The sequence below is a fragment of the Dendrobates tinctorius genome, unplaced genomic scaffold (assembly GCF_039654945.1).
Source record: "Dendrobates tinctorius isolate UK_male_01 unplaced genomic scaffold, ASM3965494v1 ptg000084l, whole genome shotgun sequence".
Taxonomy (NCBI): domain Eukaryota; kingdom Metazoa; phylum Chordata; class Amphibia; order Anura; family Dendrobatidae; genus Dendrobates; species Dendrobates tinctorius.
Genome location: NW_027361752.1, coordinates 43,209,295 through 43,229,273, shown reverse-complemented (window position 1 = coordinate 43,229,273; position 19,979 = coordinate 43,209,295). Strand labels below are relative to the sequence as shown.

General features: G+C 42.6%; 1 protein-coding gene across 10 annotated transcripts in view; it reads right to left on the bottom strand.

Moving 5' to 3' along the window:
• Positions 1–19,979, bottom strand: part of GRIK1 (glutamate ionotropic receptor kainate type subunit 1) — a 437,138-nt gene that overhangs the window by 44,247 nt on the left and 372,912 nt on the right. For 8 of the 10 annotated variants that reach the window (XM_073584576.1, XM_073584579.1, XM_073584572.1 and 5 more), the window contains one exon: positions 5,122–5,339. In XM_073584576.1, coding sequence (XP_073440677.1) covers positions 5,122–5,339 — 218 coding nt within the window. Of the gene's footprint in view, positions 1–5,121; positions 5,340–12,023; positions 12,089–19,979 lie in introns of those variants that run through there. The other 2 variants (XR_012233956.1, XM_073584581.1) reach the window with 2 other exon arrangements.

The following is a 19,979-nucleotide window of genomic DNA, read 5'->3' as shown; positions in this document are numbered from 1 at the left end:
TCTAGTTTTGTCGTAAAAGCGTCAGTATGACTTGTATTTTATTGATTTAAATCCTGATTTTTTTTTTTAAGGCTTAGGAGTCCAGTGGGAGGTCCTACTTAGTGATTGACAACTGTGTAACTCCTCCTCCTGGACTCTTAAGAACAGAAAAAGCAGAAATTTTCATGAATAACAAAAGTTATACTAAATAATTCCTGCCATCTAATATATCAATCTGTTCTTGACCCCCAACCGCTGAGACCCTCACAGATTCCTGGGAACAATATTGATTAAAATACCCTATGTGAAAGGAGTGGTAGTTAGCTTGTCCAACCATCACTCTTAGGCAGACTTTTTATAGGTCTGCCAACCTAAACTTACAGCCTCACAGATGGCTGTAAATTTGGGTTGGAAGACCCAGAGTAAGTCCGGGCTATGCGACCTATATATAGACTGTGAAAGTTACTTGGCAAACCCCCCCGGTCTAAATATTGCATCTAGGACCATGCTCACTTCTGCACCAACAATCCTAATCCAGTGGCACCTTTTCCGCTTACTAGGTCCCCGAAATGCCAAGCATACCAGCCAGAGGTATATTGGTGCAGATGTTAGCGCAGCCTTGCTTCAACAGAGCACCAAACCAGCACCTATATGGTAGAACTCTGGCTTAATGCAGTCACCACTAGAAGGAGCATAGGAGCTTTCTGAATACCAGTTTTCCATTGAGTTCCATGTATACGTAGTACACAGTAGGCTGCAAATTATATATATATTTATTATACATAGTATCGTTTATCACAATGGATATTTAGAGAATTTGGAACTCTGACCTCTATAAAAGATATAACGTTAAATTATTAATTAATACATTTTTCAGGGAAGAATAATGAATAGCAAAAATGCATGATGTTAAATGACTTTAGTTATATTGTAATGTATGTAGTAGCCCGGTGTACTTATTTTGAATCCAGATTAGAAACATTTATCAGTTTAAATTCCATAAATACAAAACTACTGACTGCAGCACCAAGTAATACATAAAGAAATAGCAGCCCAAACACGTACTGGAGCGCGATTTCCTGGTAGGATTATTTTTCAGTCTAATATCCCTTTGTTTGGCACGCGGCATCGGCTCATTCTTGTTCCGGAGCTGCAACTTCCCGCCTCACACATTGAGCGGCGCGGCCTCGGCTGGATGACATCATCATTCAGCTCCGCGGCCGCTGTGCCAGTGAGAGGAAGGAAGCTGCCAGCGTGCGGAGAGGTGAGTTTGGCCACTGTGCCAGTGAGGCTGCTGTGGTGTGTGTGTCAATAATGGGGAGAGGGCCAATGAAGGGAGTGATGGGGAGAGGGCCAATGATGATGGTAATGGGGAGAGGGCCAATGATGGGAGTGATGGGGAGAGGGCCAATGTTGGGGAGAGGGCCAATGAAGGGAGTGATGGGGAGAGGGCCAATGATGACGGTGATGGGGAGAGGGCCAATGATGACGGTGATGGGGAGAGGGCCCATGATGGGAGTGATGGGGAGAGGGCAATGATGGGGTGATGGGGAGGAGGAAATGATGGAGGTGGTGGAATGGGCAATTACTACATTTCTACAAAAAGGGGAACATGATGGGGCATATTACTACATGATGGGGATCATGCTGTGCCAGTGAGAGGAAGGAAGCTGCCGGCGCGTGGAGAGGTGAGTGTGGCCGCTGTGCCAGTGAAGCTGCTGTGGTGTGTGGGTGTGTGTGTCAATAATGGGGAGAGCGCCAATGAAGGGAGTGACGGGGAGAGGGCCAATGATGGGAGTGACGGGGAGAGGGCCAATGATGGGAGTGACGGGGAGAGGGCCAATGATGGGAGTGATGGGGAGAGGGCCAATGATGGGAGTGATGGGGAGAGGGCCAATGATGGGAGTGATGGGGAGAGGGCCAGTGATGGGGAGAGGGCCAATGATGGGGAGAGGGCCAATGATGGGAGTGATGGGGAGAGGGCCAATGATGGGAGTGATGGGGAGAGGGCAACAATGGTGGTGGGGGAGAGGGCAATGATGGGGTGATGGGGAGGAAGAAATGATGGAGGTGATGGAATGGGCAATTTCTACATTTCTACAAAAAGGGGATCATGATGGGGCATATTACTACATGAAGGGGATCATGATGGGGCATTTCTACATGAAGGGGATCATGATGGGGCATATTTCTGCATGAAGGGGATCATGACTGGGCATTTCTACATGAATGGGATCATGATGGGGCATTTCTACAAGAACGGGATCATGATGGGGCATATTACTACAAGAAGGGGATCATGATGGGGCATATTACTACAAGAAGGGGATCATAATGGGGCATTTGGCACGTGTTGGCACTTCATCATAAATAATTGGGTTTTAGGCTGCAGTTTGGGCACTCGGTCTCAGAAAGGTTCGCCATCACTGACTCCAAATAAAGCAGGAGGGAGGGGTTTCTGCTGCAGAAGGCTGCTACACAGACTAAGGCCGGGATCACACTACCGTGTGTGATGCGAGAAACTCGCGCAAGTCTCTTGCATCAACCACCGGCACTGCAGCTTCATGTATTTCTATGCAGCCGCAGCTCCGGTCCTGAGTGCCGGCGGCAGCGCCGGGTGTTGATGCGAGAGACTCGTGTGAGTTTCTCGCACCACACATGGTAGTGTGATCCCGGCCTAAAGACTATGGTCTAAAGCTTGTAGAGAAGGAGGGGAGATAAAATACAGACCTCCCGCTACTCAAAAGGAAGCATGTTATTCTACATACATTGAAAAAATGTAATTTTAGTATCTTTTGGAAAATGTTATTTATTATACAGCATCAGAATCATTTTTTTATGGTTAAAAGAGTCCTGTTTAATTACGGGAAATTATTTTGCATCCCTTGCCTCCAACCGACTTCAGCCTTTTCCACCAGTTTGAGCAGGCTAAACCGGCCACATCGTAGATTTGTGGCTGTAGACCTGATTGAACATCGTTTTTATTTTTTAACTTTTCCACTCTGTTGCATAGATATTAGCTTGTAAAGTTTAGATTCTAATTTTCACTAAGGGCAAGGGGATGTTTTCAGAAATTTCTCTCCGAGGATGTTGACTTTTTCCTCTGCACAATATTGACCAATCATAAGCAGGATGTCGTCTGGGGGGGGGGGGGGGAGAACCCCCCCCTCCCAGAGAATGTCAGATCTGGTTTACTCTGTGTGAGTGGCACATAATAACACACAGCTCTGCTCTCCTCACTGGTCTTACTGCTGACATCTACCGTGATTACAAGCTTGGATGGGAAGCGGAGCAGAGCTGTGTGTCACAGCAAACAAGTCTTGCTGCGCTCATATATTAGTGCTGCCTGTGTGTGGTGAAGTGGAGCAGAGCTGAATGTCATTACAAACACTTCCTGCAGCTCTCATCTATCAGTACTGTTAGTGTGTGGTGAAGGGGAGCAGAGCAAAGCTGAGTGTCATTACAAACACTTTTTGCAGCTTTCATCTAACAGCACTGTCAGTGTGTGGTGAAGGGGAGCAGAACAAAGCTGAGTGTCGTTACAAACACCTTGCAGCTCTCATGTCACAGCACTGCCAGTGTGTGGCGGAGGTGAGTAAAGCAGTGATGTGTGTGATTACAAACACCTCTTGTAGATCTCCTCTCACAGTGCTGTTAGCCCCTGTTCCCACACACTGACTGCCATGAAATTAAAGTTGCAAGAGGTGTTTATAATGACACACAGCTCCGTTCTACTCCTCTTCCCGCGTGTAATCACAGTAGGTGCCCACAGTGAGATCAATGAGGAGAGCAGGGCTGTCTAATTACAGGCCTTTCCAGACCACACAGAGAAACCTGGGTCTGACATTCTCTATGGGCCTTTTCTTTTTCTCCCTCTAGATGATGCCTCTGGATTAGAATTGATCAGTATCATTCAGGGGGAAAAGTTCCCTAGAGAAGAATCTCCGCTAACTCCCACTTAGTCTTAGCAAAAATTAGCAAATAAACTTTACGAGTTACTATCTCTGCAATGGAGATGATAAATTTAAAAAATAAAGACTACGTTTCCCTCAGCTTCCCAGCCCCTATTTCATAATGTGGCCAATTTATCATGCTATACTTGTAAAAGGTCCTCTTTAAAGGGCAGTGTATCTTGAGAAAATTAGCTATTGTCTACTGCAGGTTTTTATGTTAAAAATAGTTTTAATAAATTAGTGTTATTTTTCTCATTTTCTAAGTTGCTATCAAAATTTAAAAATAGTCCTGAAATTTTCAGTCTTCAATTTGAACCTCACAATAGGCTGAAACTTCCTGTTCTGCAGAGATCACTTCTGAAACCTATGCATAGTTAACACGGGATCACAAAAGGTGATGTCACAGCTCACCTCCTCCACCTGTACAAAGACTGATAACACCTCTATATACATTAGATAACACAGGACCCACCATTAGCAATATGTGATGTCACAGCTCACCTCCTCCTCCTCCTGTACAATGACTAATAACACCTCTATATACATTAGATAACACAGGATCCACCATTCACAATAGGTGATGTCACAGCTCACCTCTTCCTCCTGTACAATGACTGATAACACCTCTATATACAGTAGATAACATGACATTCACAATACGTGGTGTCACAGCTTACCTCCTCCTCCCTTACAATGACTGATAACACCTCTATATTCAGTAATGCCACATGATCCACCATTCACAGTAGAGGATGTCACAGCTCATCTCCTCTCCCTAATGTACAATGACTGATACCTCTATATACAGTAGATAACACAGGATCCACCATTCACTATAGGAGATGACACAGCTCACCTCCTTCTCCTGTACAATGGCAGATAACACACCTCTATCTATCTATCTATATATATATATATATATAGTAGATAACAGACAGGATCCACCACTCACAATAGGTGATATCACAGCTCACCTTCCCCCCCTTCCTACACTGTGACTTCCGCGCAGGTCACAGAGCATGCCCACTATACTCTCCCTAGACCACACGTTTCTATTGTCCATTAAATTTGCTGTTTAACCCCGAATATCAGCTCTTGGTCCCTGCTGCTTATTTACTGATCACGTTGTGTGAACGCGGTCTTATTGTGCCCCTCCTCCCCCAACACTTAAGAGATCACTGCTCCTTACCTTAAAGAAGGTCATCGTGGACCCGTCTCTGACGGCCCCGTACTCGATCTTCGTTTGTTTGGCCAGGTCGTCTGCAGAATCAATGGGGGACTCCATTCTCTCCACCGTTAGGAAAGCCGCCAAGTTTGCAGTGTAAGAAGAGATGATGATCAGGGTAAAAAACCACCAAATCCCTCCAACTATTCTGGTAGAAAGGGCTTTGGGCATTAGCTCTGATCCTGTCGTGAGACACAGCAGGTGTTATAAAGGCACGCCACACAGAAAACCAGCTTACACACTACCTGGCTGCAATGTATGTACCCCCTTTCTATTTAATCTCTAGATTTTTGTATTTAACCCTATCAGTTATTACACTTCTTATAGTCAAAAAGCACATTAGGCCAAAGCAGCCAATCACGGTGCAGCATTGAGTTTTCAACACCTGCTTAGAAGATGAGAGCTGACCTCTTATTGGCTGCGACTTGTAAAGAGGCGGGCTGCATCCTGTTATAAGACCTGTGGGTTATCCTGTACTTTATGCTCCGTGACGTTGTAGGTGTTTGTGCCATTTTATATCTTTTTATATTTATCACAATATTAATATTTCATATTGAAATGACCATTTTTTGGCTGAATCTGTCATCTAACATAAAACTAAACTGAATGAGTTGTGCGGCCGAGATCAGTTCATCTAGAGGAGGATCTGTTCTGGAGGAGTCATCGACCTCCACTGTTGCGCCCCACCAACGACTAATGGCCACATCATAGGATGAGAAGCACCCATCTGATGGACTTGGAGGTCCTACAAAGATCTACAGAACCTTCCTTCCTTGATCTTATACATTTCTCCACATAACTACAACAGATCACACCAAGATTTAGGTTGGAAATGTTAATCTCCATTTTTGGGCCAGAGCCCCAGGCCTTGGTGGACGTCTCCATCACTGAGGTCACCATTACATGGTCCTGGTTACCATATGGCTTCATCTAGGGTCCTCGACAATCTCCGTGACCCATTTTGTGGTCCTGCCCTATAAGATCTGTAATTCTTTGATCTATGAGAACTTTTCAGATCTTGTGTAGAATGAGGCAGGAGTGGAGGGACCCGAGGCCGAGCTTCTCCTCATGAGGATGTGCTTTATTATAACTATGTGCTCTGTTTTTGGGTATGATGGATCCTCGTGCCAGACACTGTGCCCGCTACCAGCCTGAGCATGCTTACACTTGTAGGAAGCGGCATTATTCAATTATGGCAGCTTCCCCGGTGTGATCCTGGCGTGGAGCGTCTCACAGGCTCATTAATTGTCAGCGGGTCTGATCTGCACGGCCATATTTATGTGACACTGAAAAGTGCTCACCACGTAGCACTCGAGGGCATCTCCCGAGCCCGATGGGCGCCTCGTATCTGTCAGACTCATTGTCACTGCTAATTGGCACTTTTAGCTAGAGTGCGTCAGTCGTGTCCCTGAGAAATCAGAGGAAGGAAGCAGAGAACACAACGCAGAGCAATTATCAGACACAGAAATCTAATTATCAGTGCTGAATAAAAAGGAAACTGTTATTGGTGCCCCCCCTTACTACAGAACCGCTATAAGGCCCCGCACTGATCAGTAATGGAGGAGAGCGCTGCAGACATGTTACATCTGCTCAGCCGTATACTGAGCACCATGCTCAGCTCAGCTGTATACCGCACACAGTGCTCCACTCAGCCGTATACTGTGGATCGTGCTCAGCTCAGCCATATACCGCACACTGTGCTCAGCCGTATACTGCGCATCGTGCTCAGCTCAGCCGTATACTGCGCATCGTGCTCAGCCGTATACTGCACAATGTGCTCAGCTCAGCCATATACCGCACACTGTGCTCAGCCGTATACCGCGCAACGTGTTCACCTCAGCCGTATACCGTGCATCGTGCTCAGCTCAGCCGTATACTGCACAATGTGCTCAGCTCAGCCGTATACTGCGCAACATGCTCAGCTCAGCCGTATACTGTGCATTGTGCTCAGCCGTATACCGCGCAATGTGCTCAGCTCAGCCATATACCGCACACTGTGCTCAGCTCAGCCGTATACAGCGCATCGTGCTCGGCTCAGCCGTATACTGCGCATCGTGCTCAGCCGTATACCGCGCAACGTGCTCAGCTCAGCCGTATACTGCTCATCGTGCTCAGTTCAGCCGTATACTACGCATCGTGCTCAGCTCAGCCGTATACCACGCAACGTGCTCAGCCGTATACTGCACAATATGCTCAGCTCAGCCGTATACTGCGCACCATGCTGAGCTCAGACGTATACTGCACACCGTTCTCACCTCAGCCATATACTGTGCACCGTGCTTAGTTCAGCCGTATACTGCACAACGTACTCAGCTCAGCCATATACTATGCACCATGCTCAGCACAGCCATATACCACTCACCGTGCTCAGTTCATCCGTATATTGTGCACCGTGCTCAGCTCAGCAATATACCATGCACTGTGCTCAGCTCAGCCATATACTGCTCACCATGCTCAGCACAGCCATATACTGTGCACTGCGATCAGCTGTATACTGTGTATAGTGCTCAGCCATATACTGTGCACTGTGCTCAGCTCAGCCATATACCAGGCACCGTGCGCAGTTCAGCCATACACTATGCACCGTGCTCAGCCGTATAATGCACACTGTGCTCAGCTCAGCCATATACTGTGCACTGCGATCAGCCGTATACTGCACAATGTGCTTAGCTCAGCCATATACTGCTCACCATGCTCAGCACAGCCATATACTGTGCACTGCGATCAGCTGTATACTGTGTATAGTGCTCAGCCGTATACTGTGCACAGTGCTCGGCTCAGCTGTATACTGTGCACTGTGCTCAGCCGTATACTGTGCACTGTGATCAGCCGTATACCGCACTCAGCTGTATATTGCGCACAATGGTCACTGGAATAAATTGAAACTGACAAAAGTAATTTTCTATTTAAATTTGCTGAATATCAACTAACGGAAATCAGCCATTGCTTTTTTGCTTAATGAAACTGGCATCGACAAGAACAATGGTAACCTAAATTTAATATTTTATTGCACAACCTTTTGAGGCAATCAGTGTAAACAAATGATTTCAGTAACTCTCAATTAGACTTGTGCCCCCGTCCACAAGTGCTGTATTTTGGCCAATCCCCCTGTGTAAACTGCTCCTGCTGTCTCAGGTGTGAAGGTGCCTTCTCCAGACTGCAGGTCTCCACTCCTCCACAGATGTTCAATAGGATTTAGATCAAGGTTCATAGAAGTCACTTCAGAAGAGACCGATGTTTTGCTATCAGCAATTCTTGGATGTTTTTAGCTGTGTTTTGGATCATTATCTTGTTGGAAGACCCATGACATGCGACTCAAACAATTATTGTGACACTGGGCACCACATTTCCCTTCAGAATTCCATAGTCTTGAGATTTCATTGTACCAGGCCTAGATTCAAGACACCCTGTGCCAGATGCAGCAAAACAGCCTCAGAACATAAACGAGCCTCCTACATGTTTCACAGGAGGTACAATGTTCTTTGTAGGCTTCACTTTTGTGTCTGTGAAACAGAAAGCTGTTGTAACTTGCCAAAAAGCTCCAGTTTTAGCATCATCTATCCAAAGGACGTTCTCCTAGAAGCTTTGTGGCTCGTCAATAAGCATTTTGGCAAATTCCAGTCTTGCTTTTTCAGGATTTGTTTTCAACAGTGGTTTCCTCCTCAGTCGTCTTCCATGAAGTTCACTTTGGCCAAGACAGCAACGGATGGTGCGATCGGGCACTGATGGTCCTTGACCTTGTGAGTTCACCTGTAATCTCTTTGGAAATTGTTCTGAACTCTTTGGTTACCATTCATATTATCCATCTCTTCAATTTGTCATCAGTTTTCCCCTTGTGGCCACATCCAGGGAGCTCGGCTACAGTCCCATAGACCTAAAACTTCTGAATATGTGCAACAAAAGTAACTGGAACGTTGAGGTCTTTGGAGATGGACTTATAGTCTTTAACTCTAACATATCTGCCTATAATTCTCTTTCAAATCCCCTGAGACAAATCTCTCCTCAAATTTTTTTGGTCCATGTTCAGTGTGGTACACACCATGATACCAAACAGCACAATGACTACTTTTCACCCTCTAAATGGGTAAACTGACTGATTAGAAGTTTGTACATACATATGATGCTAATTACAGGACACACTTCAGTTTAACAAGTCTCTATAGTCAACTTATTTTCAATTTTTTCTAGTAGTACAATAATTTTTGTCCAGGCCATTTTCATTAGTTTTTTTTTTTTTCATTTTTCTGTTTAACCAAAATTCAAAAGTGATGCCTGATATTCATAAGTTGATATTCAGTAAATTTAATTTACAGTAATTTAAATTACTTTTGTCACTATTGTGGGCAACAATTTTGTCCACTTGTGACCATCTCAAATCTATTAATTCATCCATGTACCAACCTTTCTCATATCTGTTTATCTATATTTCTATATATCTCATATTCTATGAATATAGATACTGTAGATGCACTGCTAGATATGAGATAGGGGTACCATGTGCCCAATTATTAGGCAGTGAGTATTTGACCATATCATCGTTTTTATGCAGATTTTCCACCTCCATGTTGTATAAACTTGAATGCGGATTGGTGAAGGAGATCAGGTGATGTTTCTTTGTGTAATGAGGTGGATGTGGTATAAGGATACAACGCCCTTTATCAGGTTGCAGAATTATTAGGCAGCTTGTTTTCCTCAGGCAAAATGGGACAAAAATAGACTTTCCTACTGGAAATTAAAAAATTGTCAAGTCTTACAGAAGGAAGCATCACTATAGAAATTGGTCAGATATTGGGACGATCACAGAACCAGCAAAAGTTTTGTTACTTATAGTTACCAGGGCGCAAAAAAAGGTGTTGAGAAAAAAAGCCGCAGATTAAATTGCTTCACCAGGGCGCAAAAACCGCATTGACAAAGAAAAAAACGCAGATCAAACTGCTAAAGATTTGGGAAGAACCAGATGTGAAGTGACCAGGAAGCCATTATCCACCAGTGTGGTCACATTCCAGAACTGCAACCTGCCTGGATGCCAAAAGTACGAGGTGTTCAGAGACACAGCCGAGCTGAGTCCGACCACCACTAAGTAAGACACAGAAGCGGAAATGTGAAGACTTGGACAAGAAATAACTGGACAGTTTTATCAAACATTTTGTGGACTGATGAGATGAGAGTACTTCTTGATGGGCCATATGGATGGGCCCGTGGATGGATCAGATGCAGACCTCCATTTTAACTCAGAAACTAACCAGGTGGAGGTGGGGCACTACTATGGGCTGGGATAATTATAGATGACCTAGGTGGACCATCTCGAGTAGAATATAGACTCAAAATCAACTTCTGAACCTAGTCAATTTTTAGAAGACACTTTCTTCCAATAGTTGTAGAAAAGTCTCCATCTATCAAGAAAACCATGAAGTTTCTGCAGGAACATCGCAACATCAAAGTCTTCACTGCTTGTGGTCAGAAAAGGCCTTAAAGGTGAAAGAATAATGACCCGGCCCTGTCCTCACCCGACCTAAACCCTACTGAGAACTTGTTGCCCCTTCTTAACTGGGAGACTTATGGTGAAGTGAAACAGTCACCTCTCTGATCAGTGTCTGAGGCTATGGTTGGTGAGGCCCAAAAAGTTGATGGTCGACAGATGAAGAAACTGACAGACGACATGAATGGAGCTGATGATTGATACTGAAGAGAAGGGCAGCTATACTATTTTTTCAGGCACTTTAGATTTTTTTTACGGAAATGTCAGAAATGTATTTTTATTTACATTGAGCTGTTTGGTTATAATTTCCACTATTAACAGATAAAAATAAACAATTGAGATGGAAAATTTACATTTTTCATTTAGTTGCATAATAATTCTACACACAGAGATATTCTCCTAAGAAAAAACAAAACCTCACTTCCACACTCTTAAATATTTTAGTTTCTGGTTTGATAATCTTTTGGAATGACTGACAGCATTGGAGATGTTCAATAATAAAATTAATAGTCAAAAATACAACTTGCCTAATAATTGTGCACACAGTGAGATAGATCTAACACTACATCAAATCCATCTACTTCTTATATTGTCTGACTATCATCTTCCCCTTTATGTCTTGCACACTCCTTTTCTCAAACTCTCCTGTGTCCAGGACCCTTTTCTCTTCTATAAGTACCATCACGTTTAGTTTCTTACTACTCCTGTAGTCCAAGGCTCTTTCATGTAGGACCTGCACGTAGATCACAGGGTGTTTTGATCTCTGGAATCCCTAGCAATCCAGGAAGGGAATCTGGCAGCAAGTGTTTAATTTCTCTGCAGCTCCCCCACTGATGAAAAGAGGCATTACATGTGGGTTATAAAAATCAACTGTCTTTTAGTGCAATGTATTAGGTCCTTCAGAGAAGCTCTTCGTAGACACTCCTGTTCTAGTTGGGTGCCTTATTATTTTATCCATGTGCTTTTTGACCTTTTCGAAAAATTTTATTTTTAATATTTATCATATTTTGCTACATATATATTTTTAAAACTATGAAATATTAACAAATGGTTTATGTATATTTTATGGTGATACTTTGGAGAAATATCTGTTGAGCCTAGTCTACTCGTCATGATTTATCGGGCATCTGGCTCTTCAGGCATCGCGAGAAAAAAAATAGGATTTCCGACCTCTACCTGAAGAGCCGGACACCTTTTGTACCCGGCCTGGCATCTGGCTCTTCAGGCGTCATGATAAAAAAATAAAAAAAAACTATTTCCAACGTCGACCTGAAGAGCCGGAGACCTCTTGTACCCGGTCTCAAATCCCAGATCATTGCAAGTCAACATATACAGGACAACATCAGCATGCAAGTGTTTCTATCAGGAATCTGGGTCAGAGACAATACTTGCTGAAGTCTCTTTAATATGGCAGACATGACAGCCAATCCTGATCCAGACTTTGCTCACGCTCTGCAGAAAAGAGAAAGTCTGATCATCACACTTAAGAATTGAAACAAAACGGCTTCCAGTCAAGCACAACATCCATTTTGCACAATGCAAGAAGAGCATGACGCCAAGTGCTGAGGGTACACACCGATCCATCTCTTAGTTTACGTTCACACTCTGTAGGCCAAACACCTTCATCCATGGAACAAACGGCCATTTTATTTATTTTTTTTTTTTTAAAACATGCGTTCTTCCAGTGATGAAGGAGCTTTTTTGGCGACCCGCTTGCCATCACAAGAACTTTGCAATTTATGCCCGGAGACATGGCTGAGGTTTTTTTTTCTGTTTTTTTTTTTTTTATTATTATTATTTCTTGAAAGACAAGCAGAGTCTGGTTGGGGCTGACTGTCATGTACCCAAGGTAATGGTAACTAGCGGACACTGCATCCCACAGTGTGCTGTGGATGCTGGTAAACTCCAGAGATGCGACTTATCGGGATATCGTACACGATGGAAACGAGGTTCTAATGCACAAAGGTGGACACATTCTAATACATAGGCCTGATACTGTAACACCTTATGCCACTTATTCTGGCGTAATGGGGGGGTGGAAAAAAAATAACGAAATAAAGACAGGTGTAAATTTTGAGCAATATTTATTCCCAAAAATAGCAATAATTAAAAAAAAAAAAGTGTACCTACAAATCGTTGACTGAGCCATATAAAAATGACTCAAGATTCAATGTGTAGACTGAATAAAAACCCAATTGGAAGCAATTAGAAAATAAAGAGTTGCCAAACGTCATCTTAAGAGTCTGAAGGTGAAATTCCACTTCTGACCTCCTGGGTTGGCAAAGACCCACCAGTAACATTGATTCTTGGGGCCCACTGTCCAGATACATGCAAAAATAACCTTATCCTAGTACACAAATTTACTTTTGCTTCTATGTAATATTAATTTGGTTAGCTTGTTTAATGAATGATTAGATTATAACTTTTTTTTGCAAATTGTGAATCAAGTATAACAGCACTACTCATTAGTACTCCTTCATGTGGGCCTACCGGAGGATTATCCTACTCTCCTGTGGGCCAGTCCGCGCCAGTCTACAACTGACAAGGCTAAGAAATAAAATCCTACCTGAAGTTGCTGGTCAAATTAGTTTTCTTTCCCTATAAATGAATGGCAATCGGTGTGACTGCCAATCCTACCCTATTGTCCTAATGATCAGAAGGTGAATTCTCATTTCTGACCTCTGCAACTGATAAGGCTAAGAAATGAAATACTACCTGTCATTGGCAGTCAAATTGGTTTTCTTTCTTTACAAATGGAATGGCAGTGTCTATGCTTTTTTGAAACTACTACTGCAGTCATACAATGAAAAGGAAAGTAGGATTTGAAACTTCAATTTTAGCAATTGGTGTGACTACCAATCCTATCCTATTGTCCTAATGACCAGAAGGTGAATTCTAACTTCTGACCTCTGACAAGGTTAAGAAGTGGAAGCTGGCAGTTCAATTGGTTACTCTTTCTACCAATGGAATGGCAGTGTGTATGCTCCATTAAAACTACTACTACAGTCATACAGTGAGGAGAAAGTAGGACAAGGCTAAGACATGGAATCCTACCTGAAGCTGGCAGTCAAATTAGTTTTCTTCACCTACAAATGGAATGGCAGTGCATATTCTTATTTAAAACTATTAATTCAGTCACACAGTGAGGAGGAAGGTAGGAAATGGCACTTTCATTCAAGCAATTGGTGTGACTACCAATTGTACCCTATGGTCCTAGATGTCAGAAGGTGAACTCACACTTCTGACCTCTGCAAGTGACAAGGTTGAGAGGTGGAATTTGACCTAAGTTGGCAGTCAAATTAGTTTTCTTTTTCTATAAATGGAATGGCAGTGCATTGAAACTACTAATGTAGTCATACAGTAAGGAGGAAATTAGAGCCTGGGACTTCCATTCGATGTACCAATCATTGTGGTCTTCAACCCATTCCTATTGCCCTAAGTATCAGAATGTGAACTTCCATGTCTGACCACTGCAACTGACAAGGTTAAGAGATGGACTCTGACCTAAAGCTGGCAATTGAAATGGATTGAAAGTGTGTATACTCCATTGCAGTGATACCGTAAGGAGGAAAAGTAGGACTTGGGACTTCCATTCTAGCAAACGTTGTGGCCCCCAACCCTATCCTATTGTCTTAGAAGTTAGACGGTGATCTTCCACTTCTGACCCCTGAAATAGACAAGGATAAAAGATAGAATCCAACCTGAAGTGGTTTATTCCTTAGACTAAAGCTCCTACTGTACTCACAGAATGAGGAGGAAAGTACCGTTGGTACTGGTACTCTAAATTCTATTCCTATAGTTCTAAGGGTCAGAAGGTGACATATGCAACCGACAAGGATAAGAGGCGGTATCCTAACTGGAGCTGCCAGGTTTGTATTTAGTACAGTTTTGATGCTGTGGATTTCCAGTAGCATGTAGGCACCAATTAATTAATTTAGGTTACTTGTGTTTTTTTTACAGCCTTTTTAGTTACCGTAGTTTTTATTATGCTTTTACCTCTGTCTTTTTTTTTCATCTCTTTTTGGTATGTCAAATTTTTAATATAACTACTTTATCCTTTGTTTCGGAAACTTCTGTTTGCAGAGTTACCTCGCTTTGATAAAACATTATTGATAAAGTCATGTGCGGATTACAGTCACATGTTTTTTTCTTATCTTCAAATTTTCGGCATCTTGTTCAAATCAGTGAGGAAAATTTGCAAATAAAATGCGCATTAACCACAAGAGAAATTGAGATGCTGAGGATTTCAAAATCGCAACGGGGGTCAATTTCCGCAGCGTAAAAAAAAAGAAGCACAGTGGGTATGAGATATCTATAAATCTCATCCATTTTGCTGGAATTGGAAGACGCTGCAGCTTTTTTCTGCATGCAAGCATGCAGCGTATACACAGTGGGAACTGAACCCAAAGTGATTATCTGGTATCAACAAAAAAAACTGCCTCTAAATAAGAAGAAAAATATTACCGGTACTTACCTGTTAAATTGATATTTTCCCCAACTCTTGACTTTTGTTTTATCCCAATCAGCCCCTTTAAAAATATTGTTCCTAAATAGATGGATTTTCAATGTATAGGATTGGTTGTCCTAGCCTACGTCCACCAGCTATACGGGTGTAAGGTGGACGAGCATGCTCAGATCATACTGCCCTATTCTCCGTGTGTGTGAAGCTTCTCATACACTGACAGGAGGAGCTGCAGGGTAATCTGAGCCGAGAAGAAGCATCATGGCTTCTGATTTCTATCGGGCTCATACCTAATAAGATTGATTAAATTGCTATCTACACTACAATATACAGATACCCTGACCTTTCCGCAAATGTAATTAGAGGGGTTTTTTATCTTCTTTCTTCAAGAGCGCACCGCTCCTCAGCCATCCCAGCTTCCTGCTTGATAGGTGGCAGTGCACTCTTAAAGATTGACAGTTCACACCAGTGGCATGATGATGCCACAGGTCCAAAATGTGCAATTCCCCATGCTAAAAGCAGAGGAATAACAATCAATGGCATCAGGGACACCGAGACTGACTAAATTCAAGATCTGGCCAACTTCAGAGCAGTATTTGCTAGCTCTAAAACTAAAGAACTTGCAAGCGCACGCTTCTTGCCTAGAGATTCAGCCACCACTGACAGACTGGAGAGGTGGCTGGTGGCAAAGGCAACCAGCAGTAATCTATAGAACTAATAAATTCCTCCGTCTTTTAGAACAGAGATGATTTTTTAATAAGCTGTAAATTAATTGCAAATTTGCTTATTTTTACAAACACTTTGCAATTTTTACCCTTTTAAGAACTCCAGTTTCTCAAAATACAAATTCAATACATTATCCTAATACGCTAACAAAACCCTAAAAAAGGCTGCAATCCACATCACAACCATATGATGTCCAAGTACAGACACATATAGCATGAAAACCTGTTATAGTATTGTGAAATTATTATTTTTTATTATAGCTGGTCATCCCACACCCAAAACACTCATCTTGGGACATGTTAAACCAAGAGGAGTGATAAGGAAGGCCGCACCTGTAATGTGACTTTCATTACATCATGGTCAAGCCGTAGCATCAGTGAGATCATGCATGTATTTGCTGCGCGAACATGACTCTTTCCTGGTTCGGTGAGAGATCAAGGTCAAGATGGTCAGAGTGAGAATATAAGGTGAGATAGGCCTGTAAGGAAAGGTCAGTCTGCACGGAGAGAAGGGCCTGCAAAGGAAGATGAGCCTGCGGAAGATAGACCTGTATGGGGAGGTAGGTCTGTATGGTAAGATGGGCCTGTCTATGGGAGGTGGGTTTGTATGGGGAGAAAGGTCTGTATCGTGAAGTGGACTTGTAAAAAGAGATAAGTCCATACGAGGAGATAGAGCTGTATATTGAGATGAGCCTGTATGGGAATGTTGGCCTGTATGAGGAGTTGGTCCTGTATCAAAATATGGGCATGTATGGAGAGGTCGGCCTATATGGGGATGTAGACCTTTATGGTGTGAGGAAATCTGTCTGTGTGGGGAAGTAGGCTTGTATGGCGTGGTAGATCTGTATGGGACTATAGGACTGTCTTGGGAGGTGATCCTGTAGTGGGAGATAGGAATGTTTGGTGACGTAGGCCTCTATGAAAAGGGAGTGAAAAATGAGGATGAATGAACTCATGGAGATCAACATCCAACACTGCGGAGACACCATCACATGTTTCTCAACGCAGTGATTCTAGAGCAATGCCCCCATCCCTTATGGGAAATATGTAAAAACATGCAAAACACAAGCCGCAGAGACACCATCACATGTTTCTCAACGCAAGCAATGACTAACCAGGTCTTTCCCCGGGAAGGAACAACCACGGGAAGGGCAGTCTCCAATGAAGGAAACCACCTATGCCAAAACATGGTATCCATCCACAGACAGCTGTTTCGGGGTATTGCCCCTCAAATATCAGTGTGGAGTAGGAAACTGGCCAGTAGGAGCAATGCCTAGTAGACTGTCCTTCCCGTGGTTGCTCCTTCCCGGGGAAAGACCTGGCTAGTCATTGCTTGCGTTGAGAAACATGTGATGGTGTCTCCGCGGCTTGTGTTTTGCATCTATGAAAAGGGAGGCCTGTATTGGGAGGTAGACTTGTATGCTGATGTAGATTTGTATGGAGAGGTAGGCCTGTATGGGCAGATAGAATTGTATTAAGAGGTGGGCCTGTATGGGGAGTTCAGTTGGGTCCGTTTGGGAAGTCAGGACTGTATGGGGAGGTGGGCCTATATCAGGAGATAGTAATGTTGGAGGAGATAGGCCTCTATAAAAAAAATTAGGCATGTATTGGAAGGTAGGCCTGTATGGGGATGTAGTTTTGTATGGGGAGGTAGGTCTGCATGAGGAGGTAGGCCCATATATTGAGGTAGGCCTGTATTGGGAGGTAGACCTGTATGACGGGATAAGCCTGTATGGCAAGGTAGGCCTGAATGGGGAGGTATGCTTGTATGGTGAGGTAGAACTGTATGGTGAGGTAGGTCTGTATGGTGAGGGAGGCCTGTATTGAGAGGTAGGCCCATATGGTGAGGTATGATGGTATATCTCTAGCAGATCTGCTGCATTTAAGTGCAACAAATAATAAGTCACCTTGAAAATTAAAGTAAAGCCAAGGTGATCTGATCTGTAAACACTATTCATCAGTAGCTGATTAGTATTCTCCCTGAGTCTTGTTATTATATAAAAGTATATCAGCCATTATTTCTAATTCATTATTTCTAGTCTATATATCTACCAGGATATTCCATTCCTAACAGGAAATTGTTGATTCACACGTATAAGTAAATATAAGATTTTCTTTTATTCGAATGTTCTTGATGGCAAGAGAAGCTTAGTCTATAGGCTTGACCTTGGTTTAATGGACTCCATTATGACTCAATGGCATCTGTCAGGAGTTGGTGGCATTTTTGTAAAACTGAATCTAACATATTGGACAAAGCCCTTTTTTACTTTTTTTTCCCCAGGACTAAAAAACAAATGGTTAATCTGTAGGATAGGTAATCAAAGATAAATTGGATGGGGTCAACTACTGGCACCCGTGTGAGTGGTCACTTCAACAGAGGTGAGGTGTGACAAAAAAATTACAGATGTCTAGATGTCAAACATTGAACAGGATTCCACAGAGATGAGCAAAACGATTCGTAACCAATCCAGTTAGTTACAAATGTCCTAAAAATTTCAAATTGACCAGCATTTGAAATTTTTGGCATGTAAGTTGCATGAATCCAGCAAAATTCTAGTCAACTGGGTCACCATTCGATACTTTTGAGGCCTGATTCTCAAGTGTCCTAACACTGCATCTCCCGACCCAGTCTCCTCCTCGCGCCGGATGGGATTTTGGATTAGTCTTTGGTCAAGGTCTTCCTGTGCTGGCTAGGCATACCACTGTCGTGATGGGTGCGACACACATCCTTGTCATGTAGCCACACAATGAGACGTGTAATTAAAGCGTATCATGCTCCATGTGACCACATGAGGACTAGTCAATACCGACAGATCCAAACCAAAAGCTGAACACAACAAACTTTAGGACTGGGCAAGGAGCTGCAGACAGGACAGGTGAGTCTAGGACAGTTCAATATAATGTTTCATCAATTTTTAACTCCTTAAGGGTCCTCAGTTTATTGACCTGTGGGGTGTCTGGAAAGACCTCAGAGCATCATAAATGTATTTTCAGAGAAGATTCGATTTGGAACAAATTTCACTAAGACCGAATCAATTCTGACAGCCAGACTAATCTCTAAATGGAATTTTGTGACATTGGCACAAATCTAGGCCTCAAACCTTACTCGAATGCAAAGTCCCTTCAGTTCAAAATCGGGTGTGGGTTTTAGGTTGGAATCAAACCATTCTTAATATTGATGACCTATCCTATAGTTGTCATCTAGTTTTGTATTCCCCTTTAATCGAAAGCCATTAAGGTAGTGTCAAGAAAGCCATTATTTTTTATGCCCCTTTAAGAAAAGAAGCCATGACGGATGGTACGGTCAACACAACCTAATTAATTACGAGATATTAGGGATCAGCCTTTGTGATGTTTGTACAATGAAATAGATACATATATGGCTTTGTCCTTGGATGATGTTTTTATCTTTATTATCTTTTTGTTCACATAACCCAATAGTTCAATTTTTTGTTTTCTTTTAGATAATGTACTGTGAATAAAATACTATTATATCCTACCCTAAAATTTCCTTTCAGGTATTTGTTTTAACCAGCTAGATGTGTCCACCTTTATCCTTCCCCTGAGTTTGGTTAAGTAAATTATTTTCTAACAATAAAAATCAAAAATAATATCTAAACCTTCTACCAAGACCCTCAAAGGCTGAAATCCACATCACAACCAATAAGCCTCCACAGAAAACATGTATAGCATATACATCTCTCAACAGAGTATGGCAAAATCATAATCTTTTTTTTTTTTTCAAAACTGGGCCATTCATGGTTATATCGAGCCAAGAGAAAAGGTAAGGAAGGACAGATGTATAGATTTACCTTTCTGGGATGGTTCTGAGTAGAGTAATTTGGTTTAGGGCGTGACCTATATTTTTATATATTTCATGGGGTTTGTTCTGGATTAGAAAAACACTGTCACAGCTCTGTACAGGTGATATGGTGGCTCAGCCACATTCACATCTCTAGATGCAACCAATAGAGCTGTTTTTTGGAAGAAAACAGACATTTTAAGTCCATGAAGAGAACTCACTATCTAGCTATAATTGCATCAAAATTTTCTACTGGACCTCACTAGCGCTGCCCCTGGGAGAACCTTCTGTCTTTTGCTGAGCAAATTCAATCCTCATCCTTCTAGAGAAATGTCTCCTAAACAACAACTATAG